The 27671-nt window shown below is 30.9% G+C and overlaps 1 protein-coding gene across 3 annotated transcripts in view; it reads right to left on the bottom strand.

The window, feature by feature from the left end:
* LOC136970554 (cytosolic carboxypeptidase-like protein 5) overlaps positions 1-27671 on the bottom strand; it is a 58217-nt gene that overhangs the window by 17334 nt on the left and 13212 nt on the right. For all 3 annotated transcript variants that reach the window (XM_067265018.1, XM_067265003.1, XM_067265011.1), the window contains exons 2-9: positions 18408-18761; positions 12387-12558; positions 9693-9859; positions 5837-6014; positions 2796-3438; positions 2642-2715; positions 1685-1912; positions 995-1164 (exon numbers count right to left, since the gene is read on the bottom strand). In XM_067265018.1, coding sequence (XP_067121119.1) covers positions 995-1164; positions 1685-1912; positions 2642-2715; positions 2796-3438; positions 5837-6014; positions 9693-9859; positions 12387-12558; positions 18408-18733 — 1958 coding nt within the window. In that variant the 5' untranslated portion in view covers positions 18734-18761. The remainder of the gene's footprint in view (positions 1-994; positions 1165-1684; positions 1913-2641; positions 2716-2795; positions 3439-5836; positions 6015-9692; positions 9860-12386; positions 12559-18407; positions 18762-27671) is intronic.

The following is a 27671-nucleotide window of genomic DNA, read 5'->3' on the forward strand; positions in this document are numbered from 1 at the left end:
GTCATGGATAAGATGATGCAAGAGATGCAGGGAACATCAGTTTATGGTGTAAAATTCAATAACCTGAGATTTGAAGATGACATAGTTATTGAAGAAAGTGAAGAACAACTAAAGAAAACATTACATCTGCTTAATGAAGGAGGAAAAAGATATGGACTGACTATTAATAGTGAAAAAACTAAGACAATGATATTTGGTGATAACAACATGAAACATCCTAGTAGATAAGAAAAACATTGAAAATGTTGAGAGCTTTGCATATTTAGGAAGCAAACTAACCTATAATCTGGAATGCAAAAAAGAAATAGAGATTAGAATAGCCAAGGCAAAACAAATTTGAAAGCAATGGACAAAATCTGGAAAAGTAAAGCAATTAGTTTGCAGACAAAATTAAAAGTATTGAACACCTGCATCTTCTCCTGCGTGCTGTATGCCCGTGAGACATGGGTAATAACTAAAGATATGGAAAGAAAAATATTAGCATTTCAAACACACTGTTACAAATAGAATGGCTGCAGAAAGTAACAAACAAAGAACTTTATAATATGATATATATGAAAAAGAATCGCTTACAAAAAATTATACAACAAAAACTTCAACTGTTTGGACACATTACAAAAATGAATGAAAATAGAAAAATTAAGACTTTAGTCTATGGTAGTATGGATGGATCCAACAAAAGAGGCAGACCATATAGAGAATGGATTGATGGCGTAAAGAAGTGGTGTGGAGCAAATGTATGGGAATTGAGAAAATCAGCAATGGATCGAGAGAAATGGAAGAAAATAGTGGAAAAGGCATCATACACCAATGGGCAATGAGCCCAGGGTTAATGATGATGATGATGATGAATATTTTTATTAACATTAAATAAATTATTATTGTTTTTATATATTACTGTATGGTTTACTAATTACTTATTTAATCAAATCATTAAAATAAAACAAGATTTATTAAAATGAATATCTAAAATCCTAATTAACATTTTTCTTACCTATGTATTATTCCAGTAAGAAGATAAAAAGCAACTCTACCACTTCCTTTTTTGCTTTGACCTTCTCTTCTACCACTCGTCCACATATTATGTGAACTAAAATTACAAGCTGAGTAATCAAAGTTGGGGCAATTTATTGACATCAACTTAGCTAACGTCCAGGATTCGGTCTGAAAAATTTATAATTCAATTAGTAAACATCAGAGTAAATAAACTAAATATTTTTATTATAGAATCTGATGAAAACTTCATGTTAATTTTTTTTTAGTCAAATATTTCATAGTAAAAATACATTTGAAATTTCAAAATATTGCTACATTTATCCAATGAATCAACCATTTTCATTGAATATCCAATTATTAACACTAAAACTAAATTAAAGAAATTATAATTTCTATCTTTCTTTTCTCTGTAATCCTTACAAGTAAGTTTAAGAATTTAACTTACTTGTAAAACCAAAAAATTATAACTTATAAACTAAAACTCAATATGCAATTTAAATTCAATTATTAAAAAAATTATTTTTGTAAAATTTAAGATCATTTTAAATTCACAATAACTGTTTTCTCATACAAATAAATAACACAATTTATTACTGGATTAATTTATAATAAATTTTAAATAAATTAAATAAGAGAAAAAATTTTTATCGTCTCTTACTAAATCCAAAATAATTAAACTTGAACTAACCTTCTTATCAAGTTCTCCAAAATAATTACCATAAAAGAAGCAACCACGTTTAGAAGCATGTCCGTGGAGATCAATATAGTACGCAATACCACTCTTTTCTGGAGGTAAAACTGGTATATCTTTTTTGTCGACTGTTAATTCTTCTTCCGACGTACTAATTTCAAATTTATAAGTATCTGTGCCACAACTTATATCATTATTAGATTCATTACCACTTGCTGATTTTAACTAAAAATAAAATAAAATAAATAATAAGTTTTCGGTAATATTTAATATACATGATGATTCTACGATATTCAATTAGTACTAGATATATCATCAGACTTTCAAAATCTGTCTCATTATGATAAGTTTTTAGCTACATTTTATATGAATATTTTTGATAATGACATGTCTTTCTTCACTAACAACACTGTTTTTTACTATGTCATATAATAATACTAATAACACTATACATGGAATGCTTCTAAATAATTCTTTTGCATAATTTTAGATTTATAAAACTTTTACAAATCATTTGCTCATCAGTTTCCTGAATGGCCAAGATTTTTTTATTTAGTTTTTTTTTAGGTTTGATTTGGTTTTGTTTGCATGTGGCAACACAACACACGGGCAATCTGCCTAGGGAAGGAATTCCTCCCAGGAGGTCTTTTATGAGCAAGTATATGACCAATTTCCAGTGTTTACTGGTTTTATCCACTCAGCCACCATTAGACTGTTTAGTTTTTTAACTCTTTCCACCCTACATGCACTAAGAAGGTTTTTTTAGCAAGCCCATTACAGGTTCGGCCAGGGTCACAATGGACTGGTCAGATGATGAGAGATGAGCCTGACATATCTGGACAAACCACCTCCTGAAAAATACCTGACATGTGTATGTGTGTGCACATTTGTGACTATTTTATGTAATAATATGAGTATAAAATGTTGTTATAAATAAAGTGTAATAATACTTACATTATTATTAGAATATTCAGATTTAGCTATTCCGGTCTCAGTATATCTTCCAATTTCATGACAAGTGTTACTTTCTGAAATAAAATTTTAAGCTTTTATTATTATTTGAAAACTTTCATTCTCAAATATTTGATAAATATTTGATTTGAATTACCTTTGATCTTTCCATTAACTTTTCCATTTCTAAAATCGTCTGATTTTATTTTATTTTGAGTCAGTTCTTCAGCACTTGCCATTATACTATCTTTTTCTTCATTAGTATTTTTATTACTAGAATTTCTGATATTGATAACGTCATTAATATCAATAATATTGTTAATATTATGTTCTTTACCAGTAAATTCTCTTTTTGAATTATCACAAATTTTAAACTTTCTTCCTAACTGTCGTAATTTTTCGGTCATTTGTAGTGGTTTTTTAAGGTTGTTTTTAATTCCTGGATCAGAGTTACTACTGTCTGAATTAGGAGAGCTTAAACTACTGCTGCCTTCACTTCCATTAACAGCATATAATTTATGGTAATATAGGAACAAAGCACGAGAAGCATATATACTAGGATGCAATAAAATGCTTGCTCCCAAATAAACACGATTCAAATTCACACCACGTGAATCTGTCCTATAATGTCCTCGTACAACACCATCTGGATTAAGCATGGGAATAAGTTTAAAAACAAATAAACGACGTAATGTAATTGCTCTTATGTCCGACGGAGACAGAAGGAATTGCAATATACCGTTGAATACAAAACTAGATGGAGTTTCTCCGGGATGAACACGGCTACTAATAAATATTACCTGAAATATAATTACAATTATATTGAACATATCAAGCTTTTATTTTATAAAATATATTATTCAAAGGCTGTTTTGAAAATAATGCCTGTTTGACATTTTCTCTAAAACTATTAACCTAAATATGATGCCTTTACACTACCAGATAGATTAATTCTTTCTGCATGACTGACATAATTTCTTTAATTCTAAGTTTTGTCAACCCATGGATATGAAGAGGGAGCAAAGAGCAGTCATTGAATTTCTGACCAAAGAAGAAGTTTCTACTGCCAACAGCCACAAAATGCTCAGAAATGTGCATGGTGAGGCACTAGTTGATGCAAAAAATGTGTAAAAGTGTGTAAAATAGTTTAAAAAAGGCAAAAACCAATATTAAAGACAAACTGCTTAGTGGAAAACCATCAAAAGAAATCACTGATAAAAACCAAATCAGGGTGGATAACACGATTCATACACTTGGACAAGCATGTCACTGTCCAAGAAACTGCTGAGTAACTTGGCAATGGTAACAGTACTGGACTAGAAAGTGTTTGCTATGTCAATTCCTCGTCAATTTACAGCTGATTTAACGAGAAGCAACTGTGTGTTTGGAACTCTTGGAAACAGTTAAAGCCCACAAAAAACTTTTTCCCCAGAAGTGTTTACACTGGTGATGAGACCTGAGCATGCCATTATGAACCAGAGACTAAAATCAATAAATGGCACTACAGCTTTCCTAATCCAGAGAAATTCTAAAGCCAGTTCTCAGGACCCAGGCTATGGTGAATGTCTTTTGGAATGACAAACAGGTAATTTTTCTTGATTTCCTTGAGTATGAGACAATAAACAGCAACCACTATATTGCATCACTTGAAAACTTCAAAAACTCATCTGAAAGAAAAGACAACAGAAACAGCAATCCAGTTATACCATGATAATTCATAACCGCATACTATGAGGATACCATATCCCCCTTAGAGCCCCAATCTTGCACCTTCCAATTTCCACTTGTTTTGTTAAGGAAAGGAAAACATTCAGGGACAGCACTTTGATGATACAGATGAAGCACGAACTCTTTGGGGCACTCCTACCTAGCATTGATCACTATTAGGTGCTAGGTAAAGAGTGCCCCAAAGATATTTTTCCAAAGTAGTTTTAACAAGAGGGTTCTAATCTAAGGTGGCACAAATGCATCACTAATGAAAACTATTTTAAATAGCAACATGTTGGAGATGAAAAGTTACTCTACAGATATATGTAGTGGCTTATGTCTCGTGTAGTTACAATCCAACAAGCATTACTTTCATTACAACCTACACATACAACAACAAAAGTTATAAAGGATAAAAGGATAAAAAGGATAAAGTTAAGCAATAATTAATTTCTTTAATATGGATTTTAAAAAAAATAAGTTTTTCACATCTACATTAAAAAAGGTAAAAGATATATAAACATTATTTTAATAGAGAGCATCATCTACCATATAATGTTAACTAGACTTTACTCCAATTTAAGCAGCTCATTAATATAATGTATAAATGTAAAGAGTTCTAGCCTATTCCAGCAACAATTTTTATTCGTCAAATGTTTTTGGCTAACTGAGTAGCAATTCTCAGAATCAAACATTCATGACGTAGTATTGTTTTAAATTTAAATTTTAGAAGTTCTTAGAAGTGTTCTAAATATGAATTGACGGTAAATAACTAAAAAATAACATAAAATACAAAAAATACTAAATAAACTATAAAATATAAACAACGATGTTAAATTATCATAGAACTGTTGAATATATACAACAGTAATTAGTGTGTGATTTTAATCTCACCTTGCTTTACAACTTCCATGCTGTGTCATTATGATTAAAATATATGCGCCATGGAAGTATGTTGTAAAGCAAGATGAGGTTAAACCAACAAGCATTACTTTCTGCCTTAAGGGCATTAAGATGGCCTTTTTAGCAGGGATGGAGTCAGAAGTCAAAATGTTGAATATTTTTATGGAAATCAGGAGTCAGAGTCGATTTAAAAAAATACCAACTCAGGAATCAAGTCATGTATTTTTCCACCAACTCCATCCCTACTTTTTAGCAAACCCATTAAGGGTTCAACTAGTTCTGCAATAGGATGGCCAAATGATGAGGAACAGGGCCTGATATATCTGGACAGATCGCCCCCAAAAAAATTCCTGGGGTTTTTGATCCATCATATTCAATCCTGGTCCCCAGAGTGGTAAGCTGCCATTTTAACCACTCATTCATCTGGTCATCAAAAATATAATTGGTGATACCTACACTCAAATACTACTGTTTTCCCTCATAATAGTCCCATACATACATAACAAGCAGCTAGCCTGCTTGCACAAATGTCATCTTTTAACTTTTTATTAAAGAAAACTCAATAATAGTTACTTTATTAAAACTTACTCGTTTTCCCACAAATTTATGACATCTTGGCTGTGATGAATCAAGAAATAAATGAGGTAAAGTACTTTCTAATTCATCAGTTTTTCCATGCTGAGAAGTAATAGTGAGTAAATCAATTCTGTGGCCATCAAGTGAATTACATACTAATTCACGATAATAATAAATGTCATCTTCAGAACTGTAAAGCAAAATTCATAAGATAACTAATTTAAGATAATTAATTTATTATGGTATCTAATATAAAATATAGTCTGAATGATAAGTGCATTGTAATATAACTATCAATCAATGCAAATACTTTCCATCTCATTACATAAATATTGTTACATTTCTACCAATGTGATAGTGTCAAAAATAAATCAAACTTTTAATATAATTTTCATTATGCTAATATTATGCTAATGTATTTACAGCTGACCCCTTTCAAAGTATGTTTTTCTGCAGTTATACATTTCTGTTAGTGTCCACTAGTCAAAGCAGTTCTGAAAGTCATTTTTTGTGGTGTCTTTTAAGTGCTTTCATCATTGCAACTTCCATATTCGTGCTTCAATCACTTGTTCTCGGTTAATTAATACCTGACCAAGGGCATAATAATGCTTCTTCTATTTCTTTACACTTTTATGTTGCGTCAAAGACTTATCTATTACTTAAAATGAAAGAAAAGCTGAAGAGTTTCATGTTTAAATCAGCAGCAGAAGTATTTACCAAAGTGATGATAATCCTAGATAAATCACAAAAAATAGCTTCTGCTTTGACAAATGTGATGGATGCGGGTGAAGTGTGTAGCTAATAGTAGAAGCTTATTTTGAAAATGGTATAGTGTAAGAGTTTCCGCGTGTTTTGTGTAATAAAATCAATGCCAAAAATTTGTTTTATTTTTGAATCTATGTTTGTTAATTAAAAATAATAAAACCAATTAAAGGTTAGAAAAAAAATTAATTATATTCCTTCCTTTTAGCAAGTCATTTAAAAAATTTTTTCACATTAAAACATTGTTGAAAATTATAAAAATAATCAATAAGACATAAAATAATAAAGAAATATTGAAATTTTTGTGAAAAAATAATTTAATGAATAATATTTTTAAAATTATTAAATATCTTTATCCATTTACGAAATCTAAAGAATCTCTAAATCTAATTTAGCAAGATCATACAGAGCTTTTCAACATGCTAATAATACTCAAAGTATGCTGAAAAGGCTTGTCAATAATAAATGATTATCATATCTTCTTGTAATTTTAAATTACTCAGATATTAATTATATTGATAAACAGTATTACCATTCAGAAATGAAAAAACCTGAGTTGTTAGATGTGGAAAATTAAATACTTATAGACTTTTCACAGAGTAACACTTTCAATTCCATGCAGGCAAGCACTATATGCTACCTGTCACAGTAATGATATAGTGCATCTATTTTATGCTATATCATTGTTGCAGTAGTTAAGTGAATATAATATATATTTTTTAAAATTATATCCTTTTGTAAGAATTATATTTAGTTTATTTTGTTAATTTTTTTTGTCAATAGATTGCACTAAGTTTAAATCAGCAAATCGAATGTAGATATAAATTAATTGATTTACAGAAATCCAATACATATTCTGATGTGTGATGTTTGACATTATCTAAGTTAAAAGTATGTGAATGTAACTGCCAATTTTCATAGCAATTGGTTGAATGGCCTAGGAGTGTATAACAAACAAACAAACATCATCATTTATATACAGGTATATAGATTATCTATTTTTCACTTAGCACACAGTCATGGTAGTAATTCGGTGCCAAGTGAAAAAGTTACTGACTGACTTTTTCACTAGGCACAGATTTCATTTGTATATAGAAATCACAGTTGCCAACTTTCAGGGGACCAATTTCTCTGCCCCCAAACATCTCATTCCGTCTCATTCAAAGGAAACTGTTTTCGTAGGTACTGTGCAAAATTTCATCTTTTATAATGGGCTTGCTGAAACATAAGCAATCAAAAAGTGCAAAAAGTGCAAAAATTGCCAAAAAAGCTATTTTCTTTTTCTTCTTTTATTCACTGGTACTACTCTTGGATAAAAAAGAATACTGGGTCTAGAAAGCTCAAATTTTAAACTTAAGCCTCTCTTGTTATCAGTGAGGTGCTCTTGAAACATCCGTAGGATGAAGATCCTATGTCCTTTTCACACTTCAGAAAGATGTTCCTATTCATATATTCCTAAGATGCAAGATGAAGAAACACTTTTCTTCTGTTACCTTCTTGTGAAAGTGTTTTTTTAAATTTTCTTGTAAATTTTAAATGTAATCATCATCCTGGCTATTTATTTTTATTTATTATTATTATTTTTAACTCTTTCTGCCCTGTGGGCACTAAGAAGGCCTCTTTTTGCAAGCCCATTATGGGTTCAGCCAGGCCCACAATGGGGCAACTTGGTGGTGAGGGACGGGACCTGACATATCCGAATGGAACGCCCCCCAAAAAATTCCTGGGGATTATTTGACCCATCTGAATTTGATCCCGGGTCCCCCAGCGGGGTAGGCTGCCATGTTGACCGCTCGGCCATCCGGTCCCCCTGGTTATTTATTAGTTTTTACTAGATTTATTCATTTTTATTATGTTTTCTACATTTTTCTTTGAAGTGCTGAGCTTACCTTTATCAAAGAAAATTCCCACAAAAAAAAATTTGACTGTCATCTAAATTGTCACAATTTTTTACATCTCAGATGTTTTTATTTGGATATGAATTTTTTTTTCATACAATTCTCATACAACAAAAATTTTTGGATATAATGATAATTGTTTCTAATTCTGTTTTTGTTTATGTATAGTGAAACTTCACTTCACGAGCACCTCGCATAATGATTAATTCACATAATGAGTAAAACAAATTGTAAAAAAAATGACTCGCTTTACAAGCGATGTTTCACATAACGAGTGACAAGGAGAGGGAAAGTCCCAGATTTTGCACATGCTCCATCAGTCTGTGTTTAGCACTTGTTCTGCTAGCATCTTAGTGTCACTTGTGATCACACATTTTTCTAAACTTGTGTTCAGACATATGACATACATATAAAATCGACAACCCTAGCCCGTTATATAATAAACATGCCAAATGATATGCCAAACTCTTCGGCTATAAATTAAATATTAGAAAATAAATAAATAATAAAACCAATGAGATCGGTTAATATAACATTAAAATTAATAAATTCTAAGAAATTTTTCTTTTAAAAAAATTCCGAGAACTACAAGTGAAATACACTTTTTAATTCCGATTTCGACAGAGTCGAAAGGCAAAGAAAGACCAAAAGTATCAATAACAGCATTTGTTATATACCTATGGAAAATATTTTATTTGTTCATGTTGGGGATGAGGAAGGTTTGCTCTCCCATCTCCTATTTTATGCATAAATTTGTAATTTATAAAATAGTGAAAACACTGAGGAGGGGTTGGAGTACATTATACCAACCCGAAATGCATATGTAGTTCAATTGTAAATAAAAAATAGTTTTGCTAACCAGAAATTGCTGTGAGATACGTCTACCAAAAGTGTTCGTTTGGATTACAGAGACGGATTAACATTGGAATGATGATATTTAATTTTGTAATGTTAATGTAAAAATGATAAACTTATATTTTCTGATTTATTTTTTCAATTAATTATTTTGAAGTCATTTATCATTCTCCTGGTTCCATCACAGATCCTATGCAAAAGTTTTCAAATTCAAAAAGTTAAATTATAGATTTTTCTGTTACATAATTATATTAAATATAAAATATTACATTAAAAAAACATTTAATTCAACATTAAAATATATATCCAATTTAATTAGATCAGTTATATAATATTGATAGAATAGTTCTTACTTTTCAGTTTTATAGGCACCAGATAGATAATTCTTATCTATTGTATTTAACATATCTTGACATTCTGAATAAGTAAATGGAAACGTAAAGGCAAAATATATTGTTGCATTTGAGTCTGACGGTAGTTTATGACAAAATGTTAAAATAAAATTATTGTCTTCAACTCCCTAGAACAACAACATACAAGAAATGTATTTAATAAATAATACTGATATCAAATATTTATTAGAATAAATAAAAATTTCCAATTTTTAGCATATAACCGTATGATACTTTTTATATAAATATCATTTAAAATTAATAATTCTTTATTTATTTAAGCTTAAGATGTTACTTTTCACAAATAGTGAATTTGGTTATTGATAAAATTAATACTGGTGCACAACAGCCACTATAATATAATACTATATAGCAAACTCAATGCAGCATTGAAGAAATGAAGCCTTGCACACTGCGCTGATAATGCACTACAAGTAGTGTGCAGAACCTTTGTAATATTATAGTGCTATATATATATATATATATATATATATATATGTACAGATATTACAGCAATGTGCATCAGTCTTTGTAATAAAATATTTATGTTTTTGAGAAAAATATATTTCAGCTTTTATAACTGGACAAGAAGTTAATTCAGTAGGAAAAATAAAAAAATTTTATATGAAGTATGTCCCAAAGTGCACAAAACTTTCTACGTTCAACTTTGTAAACTGTAACACGATGTTGCTGCATATTCCTGTGTAGCTGGTGTTATGTAACTAGAAAAGTATGTCCTGACATAATTGGTTGAGTCAATGTGAAGCTATTATTGTTTATACATGGTTGAGTGAGGAACCTCATAACATTTTCAATGAAGAGAAACATCAAAAGGCATGCCATCAAATTTTGTACCTTATTACACTCAATAAATCTCTTACCAAGACATTTAAAAGTTTGACTGAAGCTTATGGAGATGCAACTCTATCGAGAAACATGGTTTCCATACAGCACAAAGAATTTGAAAAGATTGGAAAACTGCTGAAGAGAAACTTCATTCTTGAAGGCCAACCATGTCAATGAATAATGCAAATGTAGGCTCTGATATTGAGATGGCAAAAACTGTTGAATGCTCATCAGGATGACAGCAGATGAGCTTGGATAAAAATACAGTTCCTAGAACTTTAACAGAAATTTTGCAAGGAGTTGTTCTTAGGCCGTGGACGTAGGAGTCGTTCCCAGCCAGTACTGTACTTAACCAAATAAGGTTATATCTACATTAATATACTTTTGGAAGTGAAAACTTGCTTGGGGTCCGGGTGGCGTAACTGACAAGTGCACCGCACGGCAAGCAGAGGTTGTGGGTTTAAGCCCCGCCCTAGGTCAGTTCTTTTATTCCAGAAGGTTCTAAATTTATTTAATATTTACTTAAATTATAATTATTAACTTAGATAAGAGATGGTGCCTAACGTCTACCTCTAGTAACAAATTACTTTATATCAATCATTTAATTAGCCAATTTAAAGCCCAATTTTTAAGGCAATCGTTGGTATTTGATTATATACTCATCGGGCTTAGTGACGTTTATTTATATTGTGAAGAATTTATATGAAAATTATGCAAAGGAACCTATCTGAAGAAAGGAAGCAGAGTCAGTTTGCCAAGATATGCTGGAAGAGCACGAAACTGACAAATTTCTTAAAGAAAGTCAAGACAGTGACAAGACATAGCATGAGGGCTTGAGTATAATCCTCAGGTCAAATGACAAAGTGAGAAATGGCACATTACACAATCTCCTTGTTTAAAGAAAACAATAATGATCGAATCAAAAGTGAAAACAATGATAATTGTTTTTGACATTTAAGGAAGTTTCTGTAAAGAATTTTTACCTCCAGAACAGATGAGATGGCAAATAAAGTTTTCTATCAGGATGTCCGGCAATGACTTTTGAAACAGGAATAGTGGTTCATAAGGATATTGCAGATGAGTGGTTGTGGCACCATGGCAATGTGCCTGCTTGTACTCCACTGTCAGTTTGATAGTTTTTGGTCAAGAAAGTTCCAGAACTCTCACAACCTCTTTATGACCTAGATTTGACTCCATGTGACTTTTATCCATACCCCAAATTGAAATCAAAGATGAAAGATTATCATTTTGATAGTCTTTTCATCTTTGATTTCAAAAAGACTTATCCTCACTTTTGGATGTCCTATGCGGACATCCAAAAGTGTGTGATCCAAATAAAAATGTAAATAAGAAATTTGAATAAACAATTTCCTTTTTTTTTTAAAGTGGTTTTCAGGTATAATCAGCAAAAATTTTGTCAAGTAATTCTTAAATATATTTCTATGGATTATAATTATTTTAATAAAAAATAACAGAATTGTGTGTTGTAAATATGTAAAATTTTTCTTCTCTTATAATAGGGTATTAAAACAGCTTAAAAAAGTAATTATATTTATATCAAAATGAATATTAAGAAGGAAAAGTAGGAAATTAGGACATATTTTGAGAAAAAATACAGGTCCCACTGTTTGTCTTCCAGGGGTCATACTTTAAAGAGGATAATTTGTAATTTCAAATAAGTCTAATAAATTTCTTTTTTAAATCAGTACACTTACTTTTCAGACATACCTTGTATATAATAAAAATATATCAAAAAATAACATCTTTTAAACAGAACTGAAAACTATAAATATAAATAAAAAAATGTACCTGAATTATTGGTTTCCTAGGAATACGATTCCATCTCTCTTTACCTGGTACAATTCTATAAACTGGTGTCATACCATAACCAAATAATTTAATTTGACGATTCATATTTACAATATTTATTTTAATCAAAGTTTCTGGGTAACCTCCTTGAATCCCAAAGTGAAACCAAGTCCTAAGATAACATATATTAAAAAAAAATTAAACATGTTGAAAATCATTTAGAAAAATATACAAGTTTTGATATACAGTAGAGAGTTGTTCATCCAAACCCCGGTAATCCGAATCGCCGGTTATCCGAACGATTTTCAGTCGGACTGTGTCGTGCTGAATCAAACGTTTTTGATACTAGATTTACTTCTAAAGTATAATTTTCATGTTTTTATATTCTTCAATATATTTATTTTGTTTGTACAAAATAAAGAAATAATTTTTAATGATACAATAGCCTCGATTATTATTATAAAAATTTTCGTTAGGCTTAAAATCGACGAAAATTCAACACGAAGCGACACGCAACGGAGAAAAATTTGAACATCAGGACAGGTTAATATATTTTTTCGTACATAATCGGTTATCCGAACAAATCACTAATCCGAACAACCCCAGTCCCCAACTGATTCGGATTAACGACTCTCTACTGTATATAAGAAAAAATTCCAACTATAACAACACTTTGTCTGAAACTTACAACACATTCAAAATACTTTTAAGTATGTTACCAATCTCCCTAACCCAGAGATTTTACAGGTCTAACATTCCACTTTGACTACTGTGCCAACCATACTAGCATCACACCATGTAAAAATCCCAAGAGATCCATTACAATCTCCCCCTCTGGTTCCAAAATTGTCCCTGATATGGAACCAGCAGCTGTCCTTGGTCTTCCCCATTTTCTTAATGGCACAACTGGCACGTCTTGCTCTTAACCAAGGCTGCAGTATGATATACACCCACAAAGATGGTATGCTTTTCCAGACTGGATACTTCATATGACATTGCTAATCTTTGTGATAATATAATATAGGGTCCATCATAGAGAGGCATAAATTTAGAACACTTTTGTTGATTGGCATTGCTTACAGGATGTGAAGTAACTAATATTTGGTCTCCAGGCCAGAAATGAAGGGCTTGTTTCTGAAGTCTTAGTGTACACCTTGCATTGGTCTTGCTTAATTTCCAATTGGTCTTGCTCTCTAATTTCTTCTAATGAAACTGAGGATATTTTGAAATGTAATTTCCAGTTTAAAATTATCATTATAAACTATTGATCAAAGATCATATGCCACATCATTGATGGTATGCATTTCTCAACCAAATTGTAAAAATGCAGCAGTTTAACCAGTGGTTTCACATTTAGCTATATTCATAGCAAAACGAATTGTTGGTAAATGCTCATCCCAAGAACCATGATCATTCCCAACCAGGTTAGCAAGACATGGTTTTAAGTCGAGAATTCTTTATTTCCACTGGATTGGTCTGTGGATGATAAACAGGTAGTAAGCTTTGCTTTATTTTTAGCAGATAATATAGCTGTTGCATCACACCACTAACAAACTGCAGACCATTATTGCTGATTATTCATGAAGGTAAACCATAGTGCAGAAATACTTCATTTAGTAAAATTGGAGTTAACTCTTTGGCTGTTGCTTTAACTAGGGAAAACAATTCAACACATTTGGTTGTACAATCTTCAAAAATGAATATCCATTTCTTCCCAGTCTTCCTTTCTGGAAAGGGACCAAAAAGGTCAATTGAGAGTGTTTCAAAATGCTGAGAGTAGATTGGTGTTTGCAATAAGCCTGCTGGTTTTTCATTTGATGCTTTGTATCTATTACACTCAAGACAGATTTTTACATACTCAGTAATCTGCTTACACATCCCTGTCCAGTAATAATGTTTCACAATTTGCTGATATGTGCCTTCAGCTCCAAAATGTGCAGCTATGGAAGAGTCATGGTATTCCCTCTCATGTACAGTACATGCATGGGAACAACCAGCTGGGCTTTCTCAAATTCTGAATCAGGAGAGTATCTATGTAATATTCCTTTATTCATATGGAAACCTTGCTCTGTACATCTTGAAAAATCAACTTTATCTTTATTTGGATCTTCAAAGGACTGTATTATTTTCTGGAGATCCTGATCTTTTAATTGTTTGTTACATATTTTGCTTGGACTATTCATTGGAAAGTCGACTAAAACTGCACATAGTTCACGTGAATCCTTAATACCTTCACGACAGGTTGGCCAGTAAAGATAACATTATCAGTTATAACATTAGACTTTCCTGGAACTTACTGTATCTTGATGTTAAAAGACTGAAGTTGAAATGACCATCTAGCAAGTCTTCTGGACAGCGATGTGAAGCTCATTAACCACGGGGTTGATGATCAGAAGCAATGATTGTTTCGCTGCCCTCAATATAACCATGGAACTTATTTAATACCCAAATAACTGCAAGGGCTTCTCGCTCTGTTGTGAAGTAATTGTGTTCTGCAGAGGACAGTAATCTACTTGAATATTCAACAAGATGTTCTGCTGCACCATGTCCCTATAGAAGTGCTGTTCCAAGGGCATAACTACTAGCATCTGTATGAATGACAAAAGAAAGGATCTTATCAGGTTGTTTTAATATAGGGGATGTTATTAAGCAGTGTTTGAATTTATTAAAAGCAGCTTCCTCTTCTGCACCTCACTTCCGGTGAGCATTCTTCTTAGTTAGATTACTTAACAGTCTTGACATGTCTGCAAAATGAAGAACAAATCTGCAATACCATGTTTGTAGAAATGATTGCAACTGCTTAACAATTTTTGGTGGGGAAATATTCAAAATGGAGCTAACCTTACCAGGATCTACTTCAATTCCTTTACTTATGACCCAATGACCAAGGTATTTCGCATGTGGACAGGCAAAGTTACATTTAACACGATTGGCATGCAGATTAAATTTTAATAATCTCTCAAAGACCTTCAAATCAATGAGATGCTGTTCGAATGTAGATGACAATATGATGATATCATGTAAGCACACTAATGTTTTTACATTTGGCAGACCATAGCAAAATTTATCATTTACTGCTGAAAGGTTGAGGGGGCATTTCTCAATCCAAATGGCATACGAAGGTACCGGAAAGTTCTAAGGTGGCACACAAAAGCTGTCTTATCTCTTTCAGAGAGGGTGCACACTAACTTGATGGTACCTGGAACTCAGGTCCAGAGTTGATATGTAAGCCGCAGATGTGCTGTCACTCAACAGATCATCTATTCTTGGTAATGGATAACTATCTGGCACTGTGACAGCATTGAGTTTACAAAAATTGATACAAAGATGTACAGTACATCCCCATTAGATTTTGGAACTAGTACAACTGGAGCTGCATAGGGAGATTCACTCTCTTCTATAAACCCTTTCTTCAACAATTTTTCAACTTCCTTTTTAAGTATTTCTTTCCTTGCTGGAGATAAGAGAAACAGCGACTGGAGCTGAATTACCCGTATTAATATAATGTTCAACATATGGTGTTGTTTCCTTTCCTTCTTGAAAAACCTTTTCATATTAGAGTGTTAATGCACCAAATTGCTCTCTCTGTTTGCTGGACATATGTTCACCTTCATTTGGGTGTAACCCAGAGGGGTTTTGGATGACCCCATTGAACACATACCAGGATCAGGGTTTCCTTCTCAACAAAACAATATTTATTTGAAGGATCCTCCTCAAAGAACAAGTTTCCATTTTTCTTATCTAATACAATGTCTGCTTTTTGTAGGAAATCTTAGGTAAGCCACCAAATGGCACTATACTTTCGGGCTTGATTGCAACAATTATTGTACAAATTTAATATTTTATCCAATGATTCTGATAAATATCAGAAAATTACACACTTACAAAGTGTCTATATTAAGTTCAGATCTGAATTTATGAAATAAGTCAATTTAGAATCAGTTTCCAAAATACATTCCTCTATAATACAAATTTTTGCTTGCTCTAGTAATTTATGTATGGCCTCATTAAAGGATCTTTTTAGAATATTATTTAGTTTCCTCCACACAGCTTCTCAAATTTTAAAAATTGACTGAAGTAAATTTTAATTTGGGGATCAGGAAGTGGTCAGTTGGAGCTTCTGTTCCCTAAATTAAAATTTGCTTTAAATGAAAGACAATTTTAGTCAATTTCAGAAATCTGGGAGGCTGTGCAGTTGGAACTAAGCAGCATTCCAAAAAGATCTTATCATGAGGATATATGTAAATTATTACAGCATGCAAAAATTTCTCACAAAGTGCACTCTGGAGACATATTAAATAAAATAATTTCTGCCAAAAACTTTTCGAAGTACAACATGTGAAGTAAGCAAGCTTCCTTGGTAGCGACTCAAACTGACAAATCACTGAAACAAGTTTTGCAAAGTATGATGTGGCCAATTTGACAAAATTCTGTACATTAATGGAATTAAAAAAAAAAGGCATGTCATAAGGGAAGCTAAATTTTGAGGGTCAAAGGTCATGCTCATGTTAAGTCAATGGGAAATTGACTTAACATGAGGCTGTATTGTAAAAATGTAAACAAATGAGCACATGCTACCCAACATTCAAAATATGGCAAAGCTCTTGCAAAATTTTTTTTGAATACCAATCTTCCTTTTCCATTTTCATTAAAAAATTGACCTATATATATTAATGTATTATACTATATCTTGCATAAAAACCCTATGCTAATGTATAATACATTAACATATACCTTGCACATTTATTATGAAAGATAAGAAGTTTTAGAACAAAGGTGAGAATTCACTGCTTATGCAGTGACAAGTCACTTTAATTTAGCCCCTAATGATCTAACATGAGTTCACAAGCTATTGCTACACTTCAGTTGGGGACAAAAATAGTCTCTTAGTATAAATTTAGAACTTGGTAGATATCGTGTTGTAATAATTATTTATGTTGTTATTACAATTGTTAATATTAAACTTATTACATTACAAATATAAATAAGTAGCTTCGAACAAAACAACTTGACATTACATATATTTGTACAAACAAATCGATTTTTTAGACAAAAATAGAATGTCCACAGAGACATGGACATTCAGAGAGAGGTGCAAACAGGGCACTTACCCCTCTGGAATCAAGTAAAAAATTCCACAAAATGTAATCATAAAAGCAATTGAGATATGTAATCTTACACCCTCAACCACGGGAAGCTTTGCCTGCCTGTTTTGTATTGGTGCAATGCAGTATTCTATAATCTACTTGTGAAAAAAACCCTAAAAATTAAATAAAAATTAATTGATATAATTATTTGTCTCCAAGCTTTTCCCCCTGGAAAATTTTCTGCTGATGCCCATGCATGGAGATATATGGACAATGAATATATGGCTCACTGATAAAGAATTGTCTTCATTATTAGAAAATAGTAATACGTGGTATTGTTCAGTTAGCTTTAATTTCCTGAAATCATCTCACTCATTCATATTGCAAGAGATTAAATGGGCTCAAGAAATAGAGGAGAATGCATAAGAAGATAACTGACAGCATCTAAGATACAAAACTCAACCATTCTTATGGCAGGCAAAATGATACAGTACTTAAACCATTCTGATTTATAACTACAGTTTCTTTTAAAATACCTTATCTATTAAATTGTCAATGGAAAAGTTAATCAGAGAATCACAAGATTTTAACACAAATTTTAAGTAAAAAAAGGATTAAAATTGCATAAAGACATTGCCATTGCGTCTACACAGTGAAATATATTTAAAATTTTTTTTCTCAATACATTTGTTTATTGGGCATAAAAAAATATTTCTGTTTTTTTTTTTCCTTTTGAAAATATTGATTCAGTGTATAAATAGCACACAAAATTTTATCAATTTTAAAAATATTGATTATTTGTTTGTCTGGATCATTCCTTCATTTTAGAATAAATAAATATATTCTAGTTAACTTAAATAAAAAGTTATCCATTTATAATTCAAAAATTTAAAACAGATTTTGTAATTAAATATAGAAATTTTTATATTTCTACCTATTAGTATTTTCATAAGGAGTTCCTGCACAATCTGCATGGAGCCAAATATTAAATTCCATTGGTTGACCAGGTTTTTTAGGCCTGCCATTGTCATATTCGGGTTTTGTTTGAGTACACGACGATGCAATATTTCCTCGGATACAAAATGCATCACCGACGGATTGGAAGGGACACAAATTGTTGAGTTTACAAGTGTCTTCTGTAGTGTTTTCGGCATTAGTGGTTCCATAATTCTTTCCGTTACGTGAAACTAATTCAACTCTTGCTAAATTGCCAGATTCAAAATCTGAAGTAAATACTAATCCTCCACATACAGTCCTCATTTTCTATATTTGTCATTTTCTCTTAACTCTGTAACAAAAATAATTTATAAATATTTATAAACTACTTAAACATTATTTGTATGAAAAAGAAACCATAGCCTACCAAAAGATATAATTCTTAGCATTCAAACATTATATAAATTAGCAAACACTGAATAGCTTTTAATAAATTATCTAAAAAAACAAAACTAATGTTAAATACTCTTATTAATAACAAATACAAACATTAATTAAATCTGATATATTTTAAAGTTAAATAATCCTAACAAAACTGATTTATCATCTAAAAATAAAAAGTAATAGACTTATATTATTTTTAATTTACATTTAAACATAAATTTGGAAGATACAGTATAAATGAAGCATATATATACACCTTCTTTAAAACAAGTATTTTAAATGGGAACAGCAAGCCAAGTAAGTACATGAAAAAACACAAAAGTTCAAAACGTAACCTTTAAACCAGCAAAAGTAATATGACTTTTGCTGATTTATAGTCACAGACATTACAGAATTTAATGAATGCAAAAGCAAAGATTTTGGTTCTTGCAAGGCTGGGTTCTAAAGAGGTGATGCAGATTATACTGATAAATTTTTGAAATCCCATGATAAAGAGTACACATTAAGTGAACTCAAATACAAACATAGGTTCTCTGATGATGAAGAAGAACAGGCAAAGAAAACTTTAGACACTTCTAAGATAAATTATGAACAATACAGACAAGAAAGCACTGTCCATAATTTTATTCCTAATTATGGTTTAAAAAATGCTATCACATATGCTTGTGTACCCTTCAAGATGATGTACAGACAGCTGGATGGCCAAGTGGTTAACGCAGTGTTTTTCAACCGGGGTGCCGCGGCATCTTAGGGTGCCACGGTGCCACGATTGGGGTGTCGCAAAGTTTAGGACCTTTAGCCATTTTCTTGGAAATTTACTTAAGTGTAGTTCAAGATAACTCGTTGTCAGTATTTCGACAAAATTCAATGGACTTAAATTTTGATTTTGAACACGTAGAAACACTATTTTTGCATTAAAATGCTACTTCAAACTTTCAATTTTTAAAATTTTTTTTTCCCGTGTAGGGGTCCCCTCCCCAGACCCCACCCCAGCGTTGTGCATAATATTCATTTTCCAAAAAATTCATCTGACCCACCCATTAGTCCCCCTTATTCAGATTCTAGATCTGCCGCCAGTCAAGGGTGCCACGATTTTTTATTCTTCAATCAGGGGTGCCACTCAATGAAAAAGGTTGAAAAAAACTGGGTTAACATAGGCTATTAATTTGGAAACCCACAAACAAATTTGGCAGGTCAAAAAAGCACAAGAATCTTTGGAGTAGTCTGCTCTGAATATTTTGGGTCCTATCCCTCACTATCAACTGTCCCATTGTGGGTTTAGCTAGGCCCACAGTAGGACTGATTATAGGCTCTTTAGTATCCACAAAAAGTGTAAAAAAATTATGATGATTTATGAACATAAGATGGCACTTTGCTTCACCATAGATTGAATTTCTTTAACCCAGAGTTATCTGTAGAACTGGAAATATCTAAATATCTCAAAGCCTTTCATATTAGAAATTTTTAGTGTGAAAGTATTAAGGAAAAAATTATCATAGAGTACATCTGATTTAGACATGGAATTAGAAGGTGGATTACTTGTCTCTACATAACTTTCTAGAGAATAACTCCTTTGTTCTACTTTATCATCAACCACTACCCAGCATGTCATTACATCTTTTAACGAGTACAAAATAAACCTTTCTTTATACTATCTATATCTTCTTGTATTTATTTCCTTCCAAATTATTGTTTATTACAAATGAAAACACTTACTTGCAATGTCTTAATTGATATATTTTTTGTCTATGAAATATGTTTGAATAACTTCAATTGAGATGGAATGCATTATAATTTTTCCAATTGAAATTAATGGAATTTGCTTATTCATTTAACAACTTTACACTTTGCAACAGAATTTTCGGTAAGGATTTAATTCTTTACTTAAAATTCTGTCATTAAGTGAGGGATAGTCACAGTTCTAGAACCTGATGATGACCATTTACAATGGTTGGAAACATTTCTTCTATACAATAACTTCTCGTGGATTACAAAGATTTTGGTTTGAAGCTTTTTTTATTTTAATATCTGATGATAACAAGAGAGAAATTCTTAAACTATGATGAATTTCTTACTTATTCAACAATATACTATATAAAGATATGTCAATTAAAATTAGCTATTGATTATAGCTGAGATCAATACATTAACAATAGATATAACACATTACTTTAAAAAATAGTGTCATGATTCTAATATTTAGATTTACTTAATCAAAATGTTTGTTTTTAGTTAAAATTACACATCATGTATTCAGTTGCAACTACAGAAACAATGCTGTTAAAAACAATATTGTAAGAGAATAAAACATTCAAGATGGAAAATGTACCATATATTTTCAAACTTAATGTGCACTTTCCATAGTTCAATGCCTGCTTATAAAGTTGATTTATAGATGTTTAGCTAAAGTTGCTTATTTTATACTTAATTTCTTTAAAATTCTCGAGAAATTTGTCGTAACCATTGCCAAATTATGTATGCAAAATAAGACTAACATAAAATATATTATCATTATCATATTATGATTGTTTGGCTATTTATTAACATATTATTACATGATAGCATTAATGATGCAAATGAATAGTTATTTATACTAATACAGTGATGTAAAATTACTTATTGTCATGTATCTTTCTAAATAGATACTTATTAATTTATAATAGGCTATATTTTTGAGTCCTTAACTGCATTATAATTTTATTTTATAATATTATTTCTAGTTTTGCAATTTTTTAAGGTTATGGGCAACAACTTCCAATTGTTCTTCATCAATTTGAAAATACCAAAACACCAATTAAAAGTTCAAAAAATTTTTAAAAAATCAAAATTTAAAGCGATTAGCTAAACCAAGGTTCACCACACTTTTTCACAGCAGGCCAGATAACTGAAAGAATGACAAGAGTGGGCTGCATAACCATTTTGTTCAATACAGTACACTGAATACACAAAAAATAAAGAAAACCAACATATTTATTTACCAATATGCAAACGCAATCTCTGCAGCGTGCTCATAATCTCTTTTCTTAGAAACTCCATTGCAGGTACGTACACAAAAAAGCGCTCCGATATCCAAAGTTGCAAAAAGTCGCCAAATTTTATTTCACTGATTTTTCTAAAAATTATATTACTGTGAAATGCAAAGATCAGATTGAGCCTATTTTGGCATTTTTACTTACACTTATTTTAATTTTTTCTACATAGTAAGTTTATCTACAATCTATGATATTTCCATATAAATAATTATATTTTACCTCATTTGTGTCACAGTGCAGTGGCGGGCAAGATAAAACTGACCTCGTGGGCCAGAACTGATCTGCGGGTCGTAATTTGGTGACGCTTTAGCTAAACAAACACTCAAGTTTTCAAGAAGCCAGAAAATATCTTTTTTTTATTAAATGAATGGCTAACATTCTCATTTCATCACCAGACCTTTATAATTTAATGAATGTTTGAATTGCACATTCTAAACTAACTATTCCATTTGAGCTTATAGACTGTATTAATACATTATATACAAGTATAAACTATTAACCTGATTTTTTATTAAAGTTAAACAATTTGCCAGATTATGTATTTATGTATATTATGGCTATTAAATATAATAAATTATGTTTATATTTAATAGCCATAATATACATAAATACATAATCTGAAAACAATATATAAACAAAGTAAGAAGTTTAGGGATTGGAATAGATAGGGATTAGAAGTTTAGAAATTGGATATCACATTCTGTCAATAACCAATATAACCAATGTTTGCTACTATTGATAAATAAATACAATCTTTGATAATATATTTTATTCATAAAAGACTATTTTAATGAATTGCGCAAATACTTTGCCATTGTTTTTATATATTCATAAAATTTAAGAAAGTGTTGAAATATAATAAAACAGTAATTTCAAATATAAAGGGCTATTTTGAGAAAAGAAATATATAACTGCAAAGAAAAGAAATATATAAATGATAAAATATAAATAAAATTCAAAAATATTATATTTTTAGTTAAAGACGTTTTATAAGAGTAAAGACAAAAATCTATAAGTAATCGAAATACTTGATATATTTTATAAACTATCAAGATTGCATTTATTTTCCAATTTTCTATTCCAACAATTCAATTTCCCCTTCTCTGATTGACTTAGTGCTATCCAAACACATATAACTTGTATAATTTTTAGACTCAACAATAAGTCTAACATTATACCAGAAAATATTTGGTTAAATTACTCAATAACATTCTATATACTTTAAGAAAAATACCCATGATTTATTCCAACAGTGCATAAATAATAAATATGTTTATTGGACTGCAATTTGGAAAAATTGTACACCTATAAATTTCAACTGTCATTCCTTAATCTCGAGAACAGAGTTAGATAGATGAAAGTCAAGACCAGATATGGTAAGCTTAGGGGAAAAAGGCCTCAATTAACTATATATGAACTTTTGGTTTATAAAGTCATGTATTTTCAATTTAAAAACTTTTACCAGAAAGGAGTTAGTAATAAAATCATGCCAGCCATCTAACAGGGAAAGTATGTTGCACAGCGGCAAGACACTACTAATTTGAGATAGAGAACATATTTTAAATTAAATAAATTTAAAATATATGATTAAAAATTGCAGCTTGGCATCAAAATAAATATTTGCTCGTAAATAAATATATTTGCTAATGAAGCTCCTCAATTCAAACAGCTTTTCTTGGAGCAAAAACTTAGAAAACTCAAACTTTCACAGACTATATGCCCAGGGATGGGCAACCTTTTTCTAAGTAAGAGCCGCATTTCAAAACTTTTGAACTGATGCGGGCCGCACACAAGAGAAAAGAGGGGGGAACTGTCGGTAAATCACAATTCTTTATTCATATATAATTATAAATTAGCATAGACATACTTAATATAGCTTCTGGCACTGATCTAAACGTAATATATCGGAAATATTTAGCCAAATATTAGTCACCGCTAGTTTTAAATTAGTTTCCATGTGTCTGTTAGTCGGTTTCTTGTTTTAATTTTTACTAAATTCATTGCAAAAAAACTATTCACAAATATAAGTTGTAGAAAATAACGTTTGAATTTTTGTTGAATATCTCATTAAGCTGAGAAATTGATATATTTATTCATATTTTATGCCATGCAGGCCGCAAAAAATATTACTGCGGGCCGCATGCGGCCCGAGGGCCGCGGGTTGCCCATCCCTGCTATATGCCCATCAATAGAATTCAACAAGTCCTTGAATTTTTGAAAAAATATTTGTTCCAAGAAAGAGGATTTGAATCAAATTAATATAAAGTTTATTATAAATGCTTTTGGCAAATTGCATCATCAGGGAATAGACAAAAGTCTGAAATACAGTGGAACCTTGGTATACGACCTTAATCAGTTCCAGACTTATACAGAACTGGATGTATACCAAACCAACCTTTCCCATAAGAAGTAATGTAAAAATGATTAATCTGTTCTCATGTAAAAAAATCCTGTATTGATATGGTATATTAATGGGGTTGTAAAATAATTTAAACATTGTTTGAACACATTAATAAAAAATAAATTTTATTATAGATTTTTAAAGTTATTACAGTACATTGTGTTATACGTGGTACGATCCAAAAGTTCGGGGACTGCAGTAATCTATGACAACAAAAGCATGTACAGTCAAACCTGTTTTTATGCGGGGGATAGGGACAGCATTAAAAAAAACGCATAAAAAAAATCGCACGAAACTTCACAAGGGGCTATAAAAAATAGTTTTCGCAACACAATTAAAAATATATTTTTTCATGCGGTCAATAGGGACCGCATAAAAGAAGTCTCACATAGAAAATAACTCAAAACCGTACAAAATAGAATTTATTGACAACAGATGTCAGCACTTGACTGCATTGTCTGGTCTATCGTCTGTTTTACATATTTTTGTCCAGGTGGTGTTTTGTTGACTTAAAAAGTAAATTATTTCATTTTTCGCATATTCATGCAATAATATTACTATAATAAGTTCATTTATGCTATAATAAGTTTATTTAGCTATAATAAGTCAACGTGAGACATGACGAATCGCACGAGACTGGTCGCCAACTATACCGCACAAATAAAAAATCGCACAAAAAAAACCGCACAAATTAAAAATTCGCATTAAAAAATCACACAAATAAAAATCGCACATAAAAAGAGCGCATAAAAACAGGTTTGACTGTATTTGAAGTTACAGCGTATGAAATGGGTTTTACCAAACCACCTCTACGTGTTCAGGTTAATTTCACCCATGTCATGTGATTAAACCGTGAGCGCTGCTGTTTTTTTCCGGAGATAGTTACCTTTGTTCTGCGACGTAATAAAAATGGAGTTTCAAGAACAACCTCCAACATTAAATTTAGTCAGCGTTTAGGTAAAACACCTACGGAGATTTTAAAATTGCTAAGAAAGGTGTACGGTGATTCTACGGTGAAAAGTCACGGTGAAGTCGAAATGTTGGAGGTTGTTCTTGAAACTCCACTTTTATTACGTCGCAGAACAAGGGTAACTATCTCCAGAAAAAAACAGCAGCGATCGCGGTTTAATCATATGACATGGGTGAAATTAACCTGAACACGTAGAGGTGGTTTGGTAAAATCCATTTCATACGCTGTAACTTCAAATACATGCTTTTGTTGTCATAGATTACTGCAGTCCCCGAACTTTTAGATCGTACCACGTATTATTTAAATCATTAAATCAAAATCAAATCAAACTCTCCAAAAGACAATTTCTCAACATGATCTAATATCTTTGATCTCTGTTTATAAATTGATTTAACCCCTTTCGCAACGTTAGCAGATTTAATAATGTATTTATTTTTCATGATTGTCGATATCGTCGTTCTCAGAATACGGTATGCAACAGTTAAATCTCGAACACGCATGCCACCTTCATATTTCTCAACAATCTCTTTTTTCAGTTCCATTGTGATTCTAGTCATTTTTTTTAAAGTTTTCTGTTGCTTTTCATTTGCCTTTTTGCAATTCATGATTAATAAAAACAATAAAATTTTACTTACAAATTAAAATCAAAAGAAATTTAACAAAGTTATAAATCGTGGCACCGCGAACGTCTAGTCTGGTCTAGTACACCGATAGTGCTACTTGTTCATAGACAGCGCGTATAATTAAGTCGTATACCGAGCAAAATTTGTTTCGTCCAAACAGGACGTATTCCGAATTGGACGTATTCTAAAGCAGACGTATACCGAGGTACCACTGTATCTAGAACATGAATCAGTTTTAAAAATAAATAAAATAAAACATGAAGTAAAAAATAAACAACTAATTGAAATTATTTTATTTTGAAACTGTTCGCTTATATTGTTTGACTTTAATTTAAAATAATTTATTTTATTAATAAATGAGTTATAAATTTATGGAATTCTCTTCTAGTTATATAAGCAGAAATTTTTTGGCAGAAATTGTGGAATTTGTTATATTGTAATTCAAATAATACATAAATAATAGAAAAAATTAATCAAACAGACTATCATTGACAGATTTAACAATGAGTGAACATACTTTCTGAAGCAGTTCTGTCCAGAATAAAATCTTTTGAGTATTCACAAAAATGGGTGAAAATAAGTTTTCTATTAAGAATGTTGTATTAAGTGAAATATTCAAAAAGCAATATGTAAAAATTATAAGCTGATTTAAAATTTTTAAAAAATCTGAATTTTAACTAAACTTATTTCTCAAATTTTGAAAATAATTTCAAAAATCTTAATTTTTTTCACAAGTAAATTTTGTAAAGTTAAGAATGAAGAAATGAATAGTATTTATGAAAATGTTTCGAGATTTTATTCAGTATAAATATAATTTAAAATTCTAGTGACCATGACATTAAACTAATTGGCAAGTCATATTCTAATCTAACCAAATATTTAATGAGTAATCTGGCTAGTATCTGTAAAACATCAATGGTATAAGAAAGATTACAAGGAATGATGCTAAAAAAAATTACGTACCGTATATTTCCGCAGATAAGACGATAATTGAATCGTAAAAAAAAGGCCCCCAAAATCCGCAGTCATCTTATAGGACAGATACAAAAAAATTAGATTGAAATTTATATAAATTAAAACCATTATAAAAAAACGGACAAACTGTAATTATTTACTAGTAGAGAGTAGGGCATGTCCACAAAATAGAATAGCCCATACGACATTTTTGTGAATAGTCAAGGTCATTACCCGAATGCCTGAATCAGGGCGAACGTTTGCAACAATAGCAAGGCAGAAAATAAAATTTGTTTGTTTGAAAAATTACGAATAGGACATAATTCCGTATATGCTATACAATATTATTATCCAGATGACGATCGCTGATCTAAACTAAATTCATAGGCTGTTGATAGTTTGGGGGTCGTCTTATAGGACAGATACCAGGTTGTTCAATAAGTTTTGTCGTTCAATAAGAGATGGCGCTATTAGGTTTGTCGTTTTATTACTCTAAAAATAGTACTACTTTTTTATAAACACGTGTGAAGTTTCATGTAGATCTGTCAACTCATTTCTATATTTGCAGCTGTTCAAAGTTGACATGTCAGTGTATTTTTTTACAATGGAAAAAATTGAATATCGTGCAGTGATAAAATTCTTATTTTTGGAAGGTGTAGCACCAAAACAAATTTATGAACGATTGGTAAAAGTGTATAAGGACTCTTCACCTTCAATTAGAACAGTAGAAAGATGGGTTGCTGAATTTAAACGTGGCCATACAAGTCTTGAAGACGATCCACGTGAAGGACGTCCAAAAAGTGCATCAACACCAGAAATCGTAGCAAAAATACAGCAT

The sequence above is a fragment of the Centruroides vittatus genome, unplaced genomic scaffold, assembly GCF_030686945.1.
Source record: "Centruroides vittatus isolate TY-2023 unplaced genomic scaffold, ASM3068694v2 contig_1049, whole genome shotgun sequence".
In the NCBI taxonomy this organism is placed as follows: domain Eukaryota; kingdom Metazoa; phylum Arthropoda; class Arachnida; order Scorpiones; family Buthidae; genus Centruroides; species Centruroides vittatus.